Here is a 17,874-nt window from a genome sequence, read left to right on the forward strand (position 1 = left end):
GTCACATTTATAAAGCTATGGAAAACACTGCAAATGTTTGGATAGATTACAGATTATAGTAGGAGGTAATATAAACTCAGCAAAAAGAGAAACGTCCTCTCACTTTCAACTGCTTTAATTTTCAGCCAACTTAACATGCGTAAAACTTTGTATGAACATAAAAAAATTCAACTACGAAGAAATAAACTGAACAATGCTTCATAGACATGTGACTAACAGAAATACAAAAAATGTTGGAGGGTGAAGGCGAGAACCGTGCCCCCCAGAAATGTCCAGGAACTTGCAGGTGCCTTGGTGGAAGAGGTGGGGTAACATCTCACAACAAGAACTGGCAAACCTGGTGCAGTCCATGAGGAGGAGATGCACTGCAGTACTCAATGCAGCTGGTGGCCACACCAGATACTGACCCTGACTTTTGATTTTGACCATCCTTTGTTCAGGGACAAATCTTTTCATTTCTGTTAGTCACATGTCATGTTGTAACATTGTTCAGTTTATTTCTTAGTAGTTGAATTTTTTTTATGTTCATACAAAGTTTTACGCATGTTGGCTAAAAATAAAAGCAGTTGAAAGTGAGAGGACGTTTCTTTTTTTTTTGCTGAGTATAGTTTGACATCCCACCGAGTCTGTGTCTTCGTCATCTTCATACAGCTCCATGTCTGTCCTCATGATATCTTCCAGGACCTCGCTGTCATCGTCCTCGCAGCCCACGAAGAATCTGGGAGCGCCACGCCGGCTCTCGCCCGGGCTGTTGGGCTCTGACATCACAGTCCCCCGCGGCAGCCCTCAGCGTCCCATCGCGCCATCGTACACCAACACACCGCCGGAGCGGGCCGCCGATGGGAGGGCGCGAGGCCTGGGGAGAGGGACGGGTCCACCCTGCCTGGGCCGGACAGCAGAGGTGCTGGATAAAGATGTGCGAGGCAGAGGAGCAGAATGAGGCTGAAAGGTTATGTGGGAGATGATGGCGCAGGTCAGTCCTCTGAAATGACGCAGTAACTCAAGATTCTCATTCTTCATTCAGCAAATTCACATCTCCTACGACTGGCCTGGGTTTCTCAAGTCTTCAGCAACTTGGAGGCTGCAGCTCCAATTATCTGATGACTGTCCTGTCCTCCATTTTGTATGTAAGACTGAGAGTCCTACAAGAGAAACAAAACAAACATTATTCATGCAATTTTGCTTCCTTGTGCGAGTAATATTTTGCATTGCCTCTAATCAAAGTTGCAATCTCACTCGTACACAACATTAAAAACGTTTAAAAAGGAAAATGTTTGGGCCTAACTAACGTTTAAATCCTTAAACCATACAGGCAGACATAGCAGGCAACTCTTCTGTGAATAGAAACACTTGAACACCATGAAATACAGTATTAATCATCTTTCATTGCTTCTATTTTGGATAAAGTTAGTCAGACTAAGGATGCAACTTGTAAGTCCAGCATGTTGAATTATTGTCAACTCTTTGACAAATGTCACGCCATTGTTTTCTTCTGATTTAATTTAAATCTCGCAGTTGCCTGAACATAACATATAATGTGTTCTTATCAGTTAGTTTGCTTTGCGTGTTAAAAGATTTAAGCATTGAAACAAATGAATAAAAGTACAAATTTAATCTAAATAAATAAAAAGAGTTTCAGTGCAATGGTTTCTTTCCAGCACAATTTCATTATGCCAAGCGATGTGAATAACTTTGGTCTTTTAAAGTGCTCAGCTCATATTATGCTTTTTGGCTTTTTCCCTTTCGTTTGTGTTAGCCTATATATCTTTTTTGTGTACGTTATAGGTTTACAAAGTGAAAAAGCCCAAAGTCCCCCCCAAAGGGACTTACCATCTCCAACAGAAAACACTCCAAACAGCTCTATTGTAGTCCAGCCTTTACTTCAGAGACAAACGTGGTCACTTTGTAACACACGTTATAATGCTCGCCTAGCTGCTAGCATGGCAGGCCCTCATACTCTGCTTCTGACTGGCTAGTAGTCCTTACCTAGGTACTGTCAGGGCACGCCCTCATACTCTGCTTCTGACTGGCTAGTAGTCCTTACCTAGCTACTGTCAGGGCACGCCCTCATACTCTGCTTCTGACTGGCTAGTAGTCCTTACCTAGCTACTGCTCATGTGTGACTCCCAACAAAGATTGAACAGAAGTTCGATGTCTCACTCTGTAGCTAAAACAGAGAGCTCAACACACAGGGTGAAAAGAGGAGCTGCAGCAATGTGCAGTACAACATAAATGTTTTATTTTTTTAATTAAACCATGTAAACCTATTCTGATATAACCTCTAAATACAATTATTAACCTGAAAATGAGCATAATATGAGCACTTTAACTGAAAAAAGGAACACCATGTCTGACACTGCAAATCCAGGCCAATACATCATCACTTCAGGCAGAAATGGCCGTGCGCTTGAGCAATAATTACGTCCAGCACTTACTCTACTGTTACACATTTAAGCCTGACACTGCAGTCTGGTGCAGCAAAACAGCAGGGTCCATCAGCTCCGATCTGCATTTCCGTCACCACTAAACATTAGCCAGCCAAGAAGACAGGACAGGCAGCGGTAGACAAGCCACACTCATTACTCTCTGGCACGCTATGAGACACCCATCTGAACAACAAACTGCTTCACCATCAGGCCCAGTGACTCCAGGGTCATGGCTGACTATGTGCAGTGGAAAATGCTGTATACGCAGCATAGTAGGGGTCACAATAAGATAATAAACAAAACACATTTGTCCAAAGCCTTGGGGACCACAAGCTGATGGAACACAAATAAGACGACAAAAAGGACCGAGTTCCCTCCACACAATTTGCCCGTTTAGCTGAAGGTCCCTGTGACCTAAAGGACGCCATACTCAGCTAATCTTCCTGTGATTCACACATGATAGTAAAGCATGCAACATGTTCACTTAGAGTGGAAACGATTAGTCAATGAATCATTAAGTCAGGCAACAGAAAATAAATTGGCAACTATTCTGATTAGGCAAAAAATACCAAAGATTCACAATTGTCTGTTTTCTTTGTCTTCTATGATAGTAAATTGGTTTTTGGACAGTTAGACAAACCAAGCAGTTTAATATGTTAACTTGAGAATATACTTAAACTGTGACTTTTTTGCACATTTTATAGAGGATTAATCAAGAAAACAATCCACAGATGAATCGATGATAGAAACTATTTGAACACTGGACAAACAACAGTTCAAAGCACTCTTTGTGACTGAAGAACTGGTTAAGCCTACTGCTGTCTTAAATGTTCCTGGGAAAGCGACAAGCCTCATCAAAAGGGGAAAAGAAGATTGTAGAAGACACTAACTGTATTTGACTCATGTATTTGGATGTTATCTTTTCATTTAAACATAGATTAGCCATTACTAAAGTGCCATGCCCTGATATTGGTTACATCTGTGTGCAACCATTTAAGGCGACAGGGGCATTGCTTCATTATAAATGTTTAACTGTTGCCTGGTACCCACATACAGAAATTCATTCTTACTCTCATTTTGGCGCGGAGTTGATTTAAAATAAACTCTTCCAATGTCTAAGTGGATTAGTGTTTCAGAGCTTGAGCATAACAGTTAATCTCTTCTATTACACCTGCTTACTCAGGCTACAAGCAGGGCCACAGCTCCCACAGAGCACGCTGAGGTCATGTCCTTTTTCATTTTTTATGGGACTCTGAGGGGTTTAGGCGCAGGGTGCAGTTTACATTCTACAATTTCATGCTACACACGGCTGTTGAGGGGTGAAAACCCTGCATCCCCAATTATGTTCCATTTTAAGGTGCTTGGAAAAGCTATCTTGTTAAAGTGCTCATATTATGCTCATTTTCAGCTTCATAATTGTATTTAGAAGTTATATCAGAATAGGTTTACATGGTTAAAAAAAAAAATTTAAAAAACAGCATGTTTATTTTGCACTACATATTGCTGCAGCTCTCTGTTTTAGCTACAGAGTGAGACACTTCTGTACCATCTTTGTTGGGAATCACACATGCGCAGTAGCTAGGTAAGGACTACTAGCCAGTCAGAAGCAGATATATGAGGGCGTGCCCTGACAGTACCTAGGTAAGGACTACTAGCCAGTCAGAAGCAGAGTATGAGGGCATGCCCTGACAGTACCTAGGTAAGGACTACTAGCCAGTCAGAAGCAGAGTATGAGGGCGTGCCCTAACAGTAGCTAGGTAAGGACTACTAGCCAGTCAGAAGCAGAGTATGAGGGCGTGCCCTAACAGTAGCTAGGTAAGGACTACTAGCCAGTCAGAAGCAGAGTATGAGGGTGTGCCATGCTAGCAGCTAGGTGAGCATTATAACGTGTGTTACAAAGTGACCACGTTGGTCTCTGAAGTAAAGGCTGGACTACAATAGAGCTGTTTGGAGCAGTTGGTGAACAGTGTTTTCTGTTGGAGATGGTAAGTCCCTTTGGGGGGGACTTTTTCACTTTGTAAACCTATAATGTGGACAAAAAAAGATATGTAACACAATAAAGGAAAAGGAAAAAGCCAAAAAGCATAATATGAACACTTTAACCTTAATCAAATTGCATTTTCGACAAAATCCAGTTGATTTTGAAAGGGTTTTTAAAAGAACTTAAAGAGTTCAACTGATCTGACAACATGAAAGCCAATTGCGTTCTCAATACCAATTAATCTGTCTGATATTTCCTAGATTAATCAATTAATTGTTTAGTCAATAAAATGTCAGAAAACAACACAAAATGTCAACTCTTATTAACCAAAGCCAGTGATGCCTTTTAAAAAGGTCTTGTTCTGTCTAACCAACAGTCAAAAAGCCAAGGATATTATTACATTTACAATTATATAAAAACAGAAGACAAAAAAAATTGCAAATCTTTAAATTTAAGAAGCTTGAACCAGAAAATGTCTGATGTTTTTTTTGCTAAAAATAATTACTTCAACAATTAATTGATTATGAAAAATAGGCGCCGGTTCCTTTTCTGTTGTTAGACTAATAAATGAATCGACTAATGATGGAGCTCTGAAGCAAAAACAAAATGGAGATGCAGCTGGACAGTAAAGGCTGGTGTTTCTTATAAAATCTGATACAACAGTAAAAGTCCAGTTCACAAGTGGAAATGTACTAAAGTTCAACGATGACACAGAGCCAAGGCTACATTTGCAAAATTCAACTCTAGTCCAAATTTTTCTCTCACCTTTGACCTCTTACGTCATGATAGATAGATAGATAGATAGATAGATAGATAGATAGATAGATACTTTATTGATCCATCCATCCATCCATCTTCGTCCGCTTATCCGGTGTCGGGTCGCGGGGGGAGCAGCTCCAGCAGGGGACCCCAAACTTCCCTTTCCCGAGCAACATTAACCAGCACCGACTGGGGATCGAGGCGTTCCCAGGCCAGGTTGGAGATATAATCCCTCCACCTAGTCCTGGGTCTTCCCCGAGGCCTCCTCCCAGCTGGACGTGCCTGGAACACCTCCCTAGGGAGGCGCCCAGGGGGCATCCTTACCAGATGCCCGAACCACCTCAACTGGCTCCTTTCGACGCAAAGGAGCAGCGGCTCTACTCCGAGCTCCTCACGGATGACTGAGCTTCTCACCCTATCTCTAAGGGAGACGCCAGCCACCCTCCTGAGGAAACCCATTTCAGCTGCTTGTACCCTGGATCTCGTTCTTTCGGTCATGACCCAGCCTTCATGACCATAGGTGAGGGTAGGAACGAAAACTGACCGGTAGTAGATCGAGAGCTTTGCCTTCTGGCTAAGCTCTCTTTTAAATCACAACGGTGCGATAGATTGAATGCAATACGCACCCGCTGCGCCCGATTCTCCGACCAATCTCCCGCTCCATTGTCCCCTCACTCGCGAACACAACCCCAAGGTACTTGAACTCCTTCACTTGGGGTAAGGACTCATTCCCTACCTGGAGAAGGCATTCCATCGGTTTCCTGCTGAGAACCATGGCCTCAGATTTAGAGGTGCTGATCCTCATCCCAACCGCTTCACACTCGGGTTGCGAACCGATCCAGTGAGTGCTGAAGGTCGCAGGCCGATGATGCCATCAGGACCACATCATCTGCAAAGAGCAGCGATGAGATCCCCAGCCCACCAAACTGCAACCCCTCCCCACCCCGACTACGCCTCGATATCCTGTCCATAAATACTACAAACAGGATTGGTGACAAAGCGCAGCCCTGGCGGAGGCCAACCCTCACCTGAAAAGAGTCCGACTTACTACCGAGAACCCGGACACAGCTCTCGCTTTGGTTGTACAGAGATTGGATGGCCCTGAGAAGAGACCCCTCACCCCATACTCCCGCAGCACCTCCCACAGTATCTCCCGGGGGACCCGGTCATACGCCTTCTCCAAATCCACAAAACACATGTAGACCGGTTGGGCATACTCCCAGGCTCCCTCCAGGATCCTTGCGAGAGTGAAGAGCTGGTCCGTTGTTCCACGACCAGGACGGAATCCGCATTGTTCCTCCTCAACCGAGGTTCGACTATTGGCGAACCCTCCTTTCCAGCACCTTGGAGTAGACTTTACCAGGGAGGCTGAGAAGTGTGATACCCCTATAATTGGCACACACCCTCTGGTCCCCCTTTTAAAAAGGGGAACCACCACCCCAGTCTGCCACTCCTTTGGCACCGTCCCAGACTTCCACGCAATGTTGAAAAGGCGTGTCAACCAGGACAGCCCCTCCACACCCAGAGCCTTGAGCATTTCTGGACGGATCTCATCAATCCCGGGGCTTTGCCACTGTGTAGTTGTTTGACTACATCAGTGACTTCCGCCTGGGAAATCGACGACAATCCCCCATTATCCTCCAGCTCTGCCTCTAACATAGAGGGCGTATTAGTCGGATTCAGGAGTTCCTCAAAGTGCTCCTTCCACCGCCCCTATTACCTCCTCAGTTGAGGTCAACAGTGTCCCATCCTTACTGTACACAGCTTGGATGGTTCCCCGCTCCCCCCTCCTGAGGTGGCGAACAGTTTTCCAGAAGCACTTTGGTGCCGACCGAAAGTCCTTCTCCATGTCTTCTCCAAACTTCTCCCACACCCGCTGCTTTGCCTCTTTCACGGCAGAGGCTGCAGCCCTTCGGGCCCTTCGGTACCCTGCAACTGCCTCCGAGTCCTCCGGGATAACATATCCGGAAAGACTCCTTCTTCAGTCGGACGGCTTCCCTGACCACCGTTGTCCACCACGGTGTTCGTGGGTTACCGCCCCTTGAGGCACCTAAGACCCTAAGACCACAGCTCCTCGCTGCAGCTTCAGCAATGGAAACTTTGAACATTGTCCACTCGGGTTCAATGCCCCCAGCCTCCACAGGGATGCACGAAAAGCTCCGCCCGGAGGTGTGAGTTGAAAGTCTGTTGGACAGGGGCCTCCTCCAGACGCGTTCCCAATTTACCCGCACTACACGTTTGGGCTTACCAGGTCTGTCCAGAGTCTTCCCCACCCCTGACCCAACTCACCACCAGATGGTGATCGGTTGACAGCTCTGCCCCTCTCTTCACCCGAGTGTCCAAAACATACGGCCTCAGATCAGATGAAACGATTATGAAATCGATCATTGACCTTCGGCCTAGGGTGCTCTGGTACCAGGTACACTTATGAGCATCCCTATGTTCGAACATGGTGTTCGTTATAGACAATCCATGACTAGCACAGAAGTCCAACAACAAACAACCACTCTGGTTTAGATCAGGAGGCCGTTCCTCCCAATCACGCCTCTCCAGGTGTCTCCATCATTGCCCACGTGTGCGTTGAAGTCCCCCAGCAGAACAATGGAGTCCCCCACTGGAGCCCCATGCAGGACTCCAGTCAAGGTCTCCAAGAAGGCCGAATACTCCGAACTCCTGTTTGGTGCATATGCACAAACAACAGTCAGAGTTTTCCCCCCCACAACCCGCAGGCGTAGGGAGGCGACCCTCTCGTCCACCGGGTAAACTCCAACACAGCGGGCGCTCAGCCGGGGCTTGTGAGTATCCCCACACCCCCGGCGCCTCACACCCTGGGCAACTCCGGAGAAGAAAAGAGTCCAACCCCTATCCAGGAGTATGGTTCCAGAACCAAGACTGTGCGTAGAGGTAAGCCCCACCAGATCTAACCGGTAGCGCTCCACCTCCCGCACCAGTTCCGGCTCCTTCCCCCACAGAGGTGACGTTCCACGCCCCCAGAGCCAGCGTCCGCTGCCGGGTCTGGTCCGTCGAGGCCCCTGACCTTCACTGCCACCCATGTGGCATCGCACCCGACCCCAACGGTTCCTCCCACAGGTGGTGGGCCCATGGAATGGAGAGGGAGTTGCCACGTCGCTTGTTCGGGCTGTGCCCGGCCGGGCTCCGTGGCAAACCCGGCCACCAGGCGCTCGCCGACGAGCCCACCGTCTGGGCCTGGCTCCAGACGGGGGCCCCGGGCTTCCTCCGGGCAGGGTCACTCCATCTCTGCTTAGCTTTTTCATTGGGGTTTTTGAACCATTCTTTGTCTGGCCCCTCACCTGAGACCACTTTGCCTTGGGAGACCCTACCAGGAGCACAAAGCTCCAGACAACACAGCCCTCAGGTTCACAGAGACACACAAACCTCTCCACCACGATAAGGTGATGGTTCACTTTATTGATCCTCAAGGGGAAATTCAAGGTCCCAGTAGCTTAAAGAAGTCACACACAACATACACATACATACATCATAAACAAGATGATAAATTAACAAATCCACATGAATAAAATGGACAATAAAAGAAAAGACACTAAATAAAAAACCCACATGAATGTACTAAGGGATGTATAGCCTAAGCATGAGACGCTTGCAGTGACAGGGCAGGGACTGACCCTGTGATTCAGTCTGCATGGTAAAGTGCTCTATGAGAGTGTGTGTCATGGTGGTAGTGCAAATAAGTCCAATAGTGCAAGGATAAAGTCTAGAGACCAGCATTAAATATGGACAATATAAGAGAAGAATGTAGACATAGGAATATAAAAAACTACAGCAGGGCAAGGATAAAGTTTGAAAAAAAAAAAAGACAGCATTAAATATGGGCATTATACGGGAATGAGGACAGTGGGATACATACAAATCAATAGTCATCTCACACATTATGATCACTGGCTGACTTTCTGAATCTCTATTGCACCGACTTCTATTCATAAACTTGACCTTTTTCCTCACTTTCTGATTTTTTCCGTCTCACTAATCCCCACCTCTACCCCACCTTGAACCAGATGACTCAGGACTCCCTGCTGAGAGCTCTGCCAGGATCTGCTCCCGCCTTTAACCTAATGGACAGTGGAGCCCGAGTCTGCGCCACAACTTGTATCAGTAAAATGATTTTCCATTTCGTTCGTGGGTGCCACAGCCTTGTTAACTTTAACTTTATTAGGGAGACAAAGTTTCAAATGTATTTAACCTGATAGTTTGGCCAAATCTTTATTTCAAATAGCAATGTGATGATGAACCACGGTGATGTGCATAACCTCTTTTCTTCTTTTTAAAAGGCTCTGTGTCTTCGCATTTGACTATTTTGAAGAAGAATAAATAAAGGTTTTGGGATTTCATCACCAGAACTTATAGTGGTGGCAATTATGACATTTATTATAGATTATTCAGCAGATTATATTCTTGATTAATCAATTGGTCTATGAAATTTAAAAAACGTCCATCACAATTTTCTTTTTACATCTTCAAATTGCTTGTTTTGCCCGACCAACAGTCCAAAAACCCCAAACATATTCATTTTACAATCACATTAGATAAAGAAAAGCAAGAAATAATAAGAAATGAGAAGCTGGAACTTGGGAATGTTTGACATGTGCTTGAAATTAAAAACAATTAGGGGTTTAATCGATCAAAAACAACTAATTAACTAATGATCCAACAATTTCTGCTCCAATTGAGTAATATCAAGCATTAATCTAAATTAGATCGTAGTTAGTGCCCATTCAAAATGTTCTGCAGGAAAGATAAGATGTTCATTAGGAGGCTTGGACTATAATATCCTCGAGGTTATTATTTAGTATTTCTATAATCATGGCTTTGGACCTGCAGAACAGGAAATGAGCGTTCAAAGAAACACACCTCAGTTACGTAAAAACCCAATTATCTGGAGAAAAATACTAATGTCATAGCTGCACCTGATGTCCCAATAGAAGGGGGCTGACAGGTTTAACTGTGTGAATTTACAGCGACGAGTCCATCAACGCTATGCGCATACATATATTGTATACCGTTATTTTGGCATATGCATGCTAGAAAGGTTAGATATTTTGAAACGTTGACCAGAATAATAAAACAATGTAATTGTGTTATTAACCAATAACTAATGTCAACTGCCCAACACAGTTTACGTTAGTTGAATTCAAGAATAACGGTTTTTGGAGAAGAAATTGTCGTTAGCTCTCGTAAATTTTAGCAGTGATAAACATGTAAGCTAATGTTAGCTAATGTTAGCATTCAGCCAGAAGCCCGGCTGGTTCTGCAATGTAAACAAGTCTTCCAGTGCCATTTTGTCAGCATTTGAAGCAAATACCAAATGTCTGCGCAAATATGAATGTCAACGCTTAAGACTGGAAGAGTGCCGATTTTATTGCCGTTACCAGCGAGTAACATTAAATAACGAACTCACAGTGTGGCTGGAAGGTTTGCATCGCTGCCATCAGCTCCCGTTTTTACTCTTAACATTTAGTTTGCATGTGAAACAAGCATTTTTTTTTTTTTCATGTTTGACGCACGGGTGATCGACGTTAAAAACAACCAATGGGAGAAGTGAACGACTTCGAGAAGGCGTAACAAAAAACTAAATGAGCGAATAAGCAACGACCAAAGTCAGTCGGTGGGCGTAACAAGATCCCAAACACAAGAAGAGCTTTAGCGGCCTCTAGCGTTGGAACTGAGACTAGACAGCAACCATTAGTGGGGACTCACTGGAAATACCCAAATAGTAGCCTACAGCCAAAACAATTATTAGATTTAATAAAAAATTGAGGGGAAAAGTAACGTTACAATGACATTAACTTGACACATACAGTTGCTTTGCAGATTAGGATTTTACATTCGCCACGATAACCTTAAAATACAATGAGTTGTCATTAGATTAGATTAGATTCAACTTTATTGTCATTGTGCAGTGTACAAGTACAAAGACAGCGAAATGCAGTTTGCGTCCAACAGAAGTGAAAAAAAGCAGAAAAGTGCAATGAGATATTCAAGTATAGACAGGTGGTGCACAGGCAGGACAGGAAATATATTGCAGTGTTATAAGAGCAGAATAAATATGGCTATGTAATATGAACAATGTAAGAACAACATGTACAGATAATTGCAATGTAGTAGCAGTGACATACTAGTAATACGAATAATATAGTTATAGATATATGCATTGTATTAACAGAATATATAATAAGAAAAACATAATAAATATGGATGTACTGAATGAACCATATAGACAGATATGTACAATACAACTATGTGCAGTGTGGCAACATTATAAGAATAGTAAGAATAAGTGTATGTGCAGGATGAATAGTATGAATAGCAGTAGAATATGGCTATGTATAGGTGTAATTACAGGATGTAAATCTGTAAATAAATAAATAACTAGAACAGTATGGGTGGGGTAGAGAAGTGCAAATTGGGAAGTTGTAGGTGGCAGTATCTAGTTGTTTTGCATGAAGACAAATTCATTGGATGTGCAAACCTAAGTGGCAATAAAGCTGTTTCCGATTCTAATAGTAGCAGTAAGTCACTTCTATGTGTATCATGCACACGCAAGTGTCCACATGGACTTCATACAATTTGCAGTGGTGCAACATTTGTCAGAAAAGAAGTAATAAAAACCTGGTCACTAATAAGAATAGAACATAACTTCTTACATGAAACATTACATTGCAAACAAGAACTCAACACAGAAGATTTGCCACAAAAAGGAAGTCAGTAGAGATGATGGACACTCTACTAAAAAATGTATCACTCCATAAATCATCATATAATGAGTAACACAAACATAAAATGGCCTTCAGCCTCCCATGAATCACACACCAAACAAAGCCTTTCCTCTTCAGGGAGACCATTAAACGTGACTGTTTCTGACTGATGGTAGTGTACCTGAACAAAGAAATCTTTAACTTTTAAATAAATTCTGCTTCACCTACAGCAAAGTTCTTCACTATTGTTGTTTTTATGGAGACAATGTGTTTGTAATTTAGGTTTGTACCAGACATCAACACACAGACCATCTTTGTGCTGAATATTAACTCTGTAGCCTTTTCAGACATTTCACAAGTCTGTTTCAAAGCTCCATAAAACTTCTTTGGAGGTTACACAGCGCAAACATAACAAAGAAATACATTATGATATATTACTATAGATTAAGTCAATACTTTCTTGACCTCAGGGAGAAATTCACAAAATACCCAGTAGTATATAAAGTACAAAATAGCTCCACCTTTACCAGCTGCAACATTAAAGTAAAGAACATTAATGCATCAATATTATAATCCAATTATATAATATTCTGCATAATGAGTTCTTTTACTTTTGGTTTCTTATACTTTATATTTTGATGCTAATACATTTAAACTTTCATTTAAGTAGCCTAACTTTTTGAATGCAGGACTTTTATTGTAACAGAGTAGTTCTGTACTTTAGTACATCAGTACTTCTTCCACCACTGTGCTACAGTCCCACACAAACACTTGGAGCAAGCACTATTAAAGGCAGGGTTGGTAATGTTGAAAAGCTAGCAAGATTCTGAAAGTAGCATCTCCTCGGGTGGATCCTAAATCAGATCCGCTAGAATGGTCGACAGAGTTAGGTTTAGGCATGGGGAGTGGGGATTGGTAGGGTTAGGGTAAGAATACCAGGGTAAGCCAATCAGAGGCATAATAAGGCGGGCCGCGAGGCACGTCCGGTGATGTCGACACGTCTAGCGAATCTGATCTAGCATCTACCCTCTCCTCGGGGCTCCGTCTAACCCCTCCCCCTGTTCCGGGGCTCCGCCCACACACAGATATACAGAGTGCATTGCAAACTCTGAATATTATCACACCGAATGTTTAAAACAAACAGGACTACTGTTAGCAATGCTCCGACGACGCACATTGAGCTCAGGCTCGTACACGGGAGTGGTAGAACACGCGCAGCGGGGCAAGGAGGCATTTCATTGGTTCTTTCCAAGCGGGCCGCGAGGCAGTGATTGGTGGGCGTTTTTACAGGATACAGCAGCTACAGATGACGGACCTTTTTCACCCTTTTTTCCTGTGCCCATAAGTTTTTTATTGCTGTCCGGGTGTAAAGACTATTTCAAACAATATATAAAAAACTAGTCTATATTGGTAATAGTCATTAACCCTGTCTTTAAAAAGCCTCTACACCAACTATAAGCACTACTACTGTTGGTTAACTTCAATGACGATATTGTTTAGCATTAATCCAACAACAGGAAATTTTGTGGTGGGTTCTCTGACACAACCTCAGCATTTTTCTAAAAGGTGACCTGCCCTCCTTCAATAGAGAGTCAGCAGAGCAACCCGCCCGCCTGCTGCTGATGTAAGGGCCAACATTGACGTCAGCGTGTCTCTGAGCTTCCCTGTTCCGATCAGAGTCTGTTTGACCACCACGCCACCCTGGCCGTTACATACCTGTGTGCAGGCCAGATGGGGCTGCTGTGTGAACTTTGGGGGGCGGGGGGTCATAGTTGGCCACTCTGTGCTTATGAAAAGAGTATTTTATAAACAGCAGGGTTCTAAACAAGGCTCTTCTATAATCAAACTGAACACGGAGAGTAAGAAGAGAGCATGCAACCACTTAAACAAATATTGTCAGTATAGAAATGGAAATACTTCTTCTCTGTTGGCATAAGATTTTCTTTTAAATAAGCTACAATATACACTAAAACTCAAATATGGTGTTTGTGTTGCATCACCTCAGCTTGTACGCACTTGAAACAGTGCATAGATTGTCAGATTTTCAGCCAGATTTATCTCAAGTATCCTTCACTACGTACAGCTCCTGCCACAAAGAGCCTCTGTGAGGAGGCCCTCCGCAGCCCACCGCCCTCATATGGCTCCCATTTGCCAAAGTCAGGGGTGTCACACTCTCTGTGACTTACAGCAGCAGGTCAGACTAGGACAAGGAGGCTCATTATGGATGCAGTTCCAGTCTCTGTACCTTGGGTCTCTGGGCCCCTTGAAGGACCAGGTGGGTTTCTGGCTGGCTGTTAAAGTCATTCCTTAAACTGCCCAACTGATAAATGTGGATGCAGCCATGTGGGTGAGGCAAACCTCAGCTCTTAGGTCAAAGTCTGGCATATGTAAATGTTTCCTTTAAAGTCCAGTGTTATATTTGACATATATTAGTAGTTCTTTACTAATATGAGTCGCTCAACAGGACCGGGAAATCAACTTTCCATTCTCCTTGCCGACTCTGCTAACCTCCTGCCGAGTCTTCTAGCCAGGGCTAGCTAGCCAGTTAGCCGGCCAGATTTTCAAATGTAAACATCAGAGTGTGCACTGAGGAAAAGGTGGAGAAGATGGGCTCCAGCTAGAAAGACCATCTTCGCGTCCAACTCATGACTCATGAGTCGATCATCAGGATGGGGAACTAAGTCAACTTTTAATGATGCCGGAAAATCAGCCCTGCTTTCAGCTTTGTGACGATGCTTTTCCCAGCTGATCCAAGAGGCTTTTTAAAGATTTTATTTAGCTTATGAAGTAGGAGAATCTACTCAACACATAAACACATGCATTGTTAAATTTATCCTTAACAATCAACATCAACACATCTGGAGATACATGCTTTTCACTGGACAGGAAGGGGATTAAAAAACGGTCATCTGAATAGCAACTCAAGCTGTCAGACAAATGTAGTGGAGTAAAAAGTAGAATATTTTCCTCTGAGATGTTGGGCATAGATCCTCTAAATGCATCTGAATCACTTTTCATTATGGTGCTGTTGTCTAACAACACACATATGAGTGGCAACACTTGCATTGTCAGATTTGTCAGATATATTGAAACAAAATAAGCGATCACATGCAGAGCTTGAAGCAATCTGGTGTGGAAACACTAAATTCATTTTCAGGGTCATACTGCATTTAGATCTTTGCTTTATCCCATTTTATATTACCATATTATATGTTCTTCATGTACAGTAAACTTGCCGGAAATTTCACATTCACGCTGCATTTTTGCTTTTTCTGTATCACAGGTTTTCATCTCTACAGAAGCTGGAGAAGTCACTTGTGATAATAAATCTCGGAAGTGCTTCTTTTAGTTACATCTTTGCCTCTACAAACAAAACTGCCCAGAGAGGGTGTAAATTAGTTAGGTTTGGTTAGGTTACTTTATTATAACAGTTACTCAAGAAACTCCATTTACCAAGGAGCTACAGTGGCTTTGAGTTATTTTAACACGACATGTGAACATGTCCTGTTTGACCCAGCAGCGGAGTGTAGCCTCTATGGTGTCAGAATATAAAACACGTAAAAGACTTCTTTCAGTGGGGGAAAGGCACGTGCTACAACACCCGTGCAGTTATGGAGCAGTTAATGGCTCTGGGTGTGAAGTAAACGCAAGCTGGCAGCGTTCTGGCTGCCGATGGACGTTGTCTTTAACCAGCTGTGTTTTCCAGCTCTGCTCAGTAAGAAGAGCGTCTGTTCTGCCGAAAGGAAACAGCGTTCCGTCGGAAACACACCGAACAAGTCTACAGATTAAGTATTCATTCTCATTTGACAGAGAAACGTCGACAGGCATGAACACGCGCGGATAGTGTGCTATCGTGGTCAAACTGTAACTGTAGGGGCGTTCATGATTTCACTTTAACTGAAGAAATCCTTGGTCATCAAGTTAAAAACAAGGTGGTTTCCTCCTTTCTTTTCAACAAGCATTCACAAGACAAGTGCAAATGCAAACTTATATTTACCAGAAGGAACAGGAAACAGGAAGTATCCATTATTCATACTGGACATAAACCTTGTCTTAACTTGTTAACCTTAAATTTACTCTAACATTAAATTCCTGTATACTTCAAGAACACTAACACAAACCTTAATCAAACAGCTGGCACAACAATTTCATCATATTTCTTTGATCAATATGTAAATTCCCAATAGTTATTTTTCGTATTATATGATACAACAAGAGTCTACAGCCATACTAGCAGCTCTGTTAGGCTGTACCAATCATTGTAAAGACATCAAACCTGTAAAAGGATCAAAGTTGAGGTCCAAAGTTTGATTATGATCCTATGTCCACTTAAAGTTTTTTAAGATGCTGGACTCGTTACTTCAATTGGACTAGCGCACTTGGACTCTGGATGAAGTTTCTGACTACTTTTATGTGTAATGGGTCATCAAAATATAAGTAAATAAGATTATTTAGTCTTTAACTATCTCATGCAGGCAGCAGGGTGATGCGGAGGGATGCGCCCAGGTCGTGAAGGTTCGCCTTCACGGATTTTACATCCACTGCTGGAAAGACCACCACTGAATGTTCCATTTGTGAACGCACAATTGGTGTCATTTTTTTTTACTGTAGATCCTCTTTTGTAGGTGCCAGATTGGAACAATGGAGGCAGTCTTGGAATTCAACTTAGGCTCAACCTTGCTGACTCGAACGCTGGTAATGGTGACTTGGACGCAGATTCTTCTTTAAAGCTTTAGTGCGTATCTTTTTGATATTAATGAACGTCCGTTACATTCAAGCCATGGCCAAATGAGTTGCTACAAAGCCTATTAAGCCTATCAGCTCCACACAACTCTCTCTGGATTTCTCAGTAGGACTATGTTCGCGCACAGAAACTTGAGTGAAGATAATGACCTCTTCTGAAGAGTCCATTTTTAATCCTCCATGTCCTCCTTGGCTACTAGCAACTGCGTGGAGGAGGGGGTGGAGGTGGTGCGCAATCACGGAAGGCTTGTTTGTGGATGCGCCGACCGTTTTGCTGTCATAACTTATTACTTATGCTACTTGCATTTGTTCCTCAAAAGATAAATACTGTAGGTGCACCGATTGAACATTTCTTGAGTTTGTGTTCCCTTGGGCTAAAATCTACTTGGTCAAAGTAAATCTATGCCAGTATTTGTTTTTCTTCTTATTCCTTATCCTGTAAAAGATGCCTCCAAGGTACAATATCTGTTTTCCAAAATAAACCCATGCAGCAAGTTTGACCTGTTTTATTTGATATTGTAAAAGTCTCACGTGCAGCAGGAATCAGGAGCTCGTTTCCGATCTCTTGTACAAGCTGAAGCTGCAGACTCAGTCCTGTTCTGCAGGTACAGAGAGAGCTGCACACAGCAGCCATTCATACGTACAAGGCAAGAAAAAATAAACACACTCTGCTTTCAACAAATGTTCTCCTGAGAGGTTTCTGACAAACTCCTTTCAGCAGCGGAGAGCAGACTTCCTGACTGCAGGGTAGCTTCTCCGGTCGGTCTGAAATGTTTAAATGAGAAGTTACAAGAAGAACATTAGCTTGGAAAATTCCTGTCTGTACACACCCATACATGAGTGTAAAGTTAAGTACAGAGCTTGGGCAAGGACACGATTAGCTTAGCTTAGCATAAGGACTGGAAGCTATTGGAAACAGCTAGGCTTTCTCTGTCCAAATTGAGTTAAGTTGAGTTAAGTTAACTGAGTTAAGTACAGACGTTAGTTACTAAAGAACGAGTTAGGGAATCGATCAGGAATGACTTGATAATTAATCGTTAATAAGTCATTTCTGAATAACTCTGAATCCTGGACTCAGTAGTAGCCAATGATAAGAAGAAAAAGCTTCAAGATACTATACCAAAAATGCTATTTCAGTTTGATCGTTTCTTGGTTCAAATGAAAAAAAAAACTGTACACACCTTCCTGTTTTCTAAGTGGGCCTGGCCTCGTTTGAAGGTGTAGTGAACATTGT

The 17,874-nt window shown here is 43.1% G+C and overlaps 1 protein-coding gene across 7 annotated transcripts in view; it reads right to left on the minus strand.

Moving 5' to 3' along the window:
• ppip5k1a (diphosphoinositol pentakisphosphate kinase 1a) overlaps positions 1-10,681 on the minus strand; it is a 49,185-nt gene extending 38,504 nt beyond the window's left edge. For all 7 annotated transcript variants that reach the window (XM_028572517.1, XM_028572468.1, XM_028572244.1 and 4 more), the window contains exons 1-2: positions 10,601-10,681; positions 622-1,142 (exon numbers count right to left, since the gene is read on the minus strand). In XM_028572517.1, coding sequence (XP_028428318.1) covers positions 622-765 — 144 coding nt within the window. In that variant the 5' untranslated portion in view covers positions 766-1,142; positions 10,601-10,681. The remainder of the gene's footprint in view (positions 1-621; positions 1,143-10,600) is intronic.
• Positions 10,682-17,874: the final 7,193 nt, after the last annotated feature.

The sequence above is a fragment of the Perca flavescens genome, chromosome 1, assembly GCF_004354835.1.
Source record: "Perca flavescens isolate YP-PL-M2 chromosome 1, PFLA_1.0, whole genome shotgun sequence".
Lineage (NCBI taxonomy): Eukaryota > Metazoa > Chordata > Actinopteri > Perciformes > Percidae > Perca > Perca flavescens.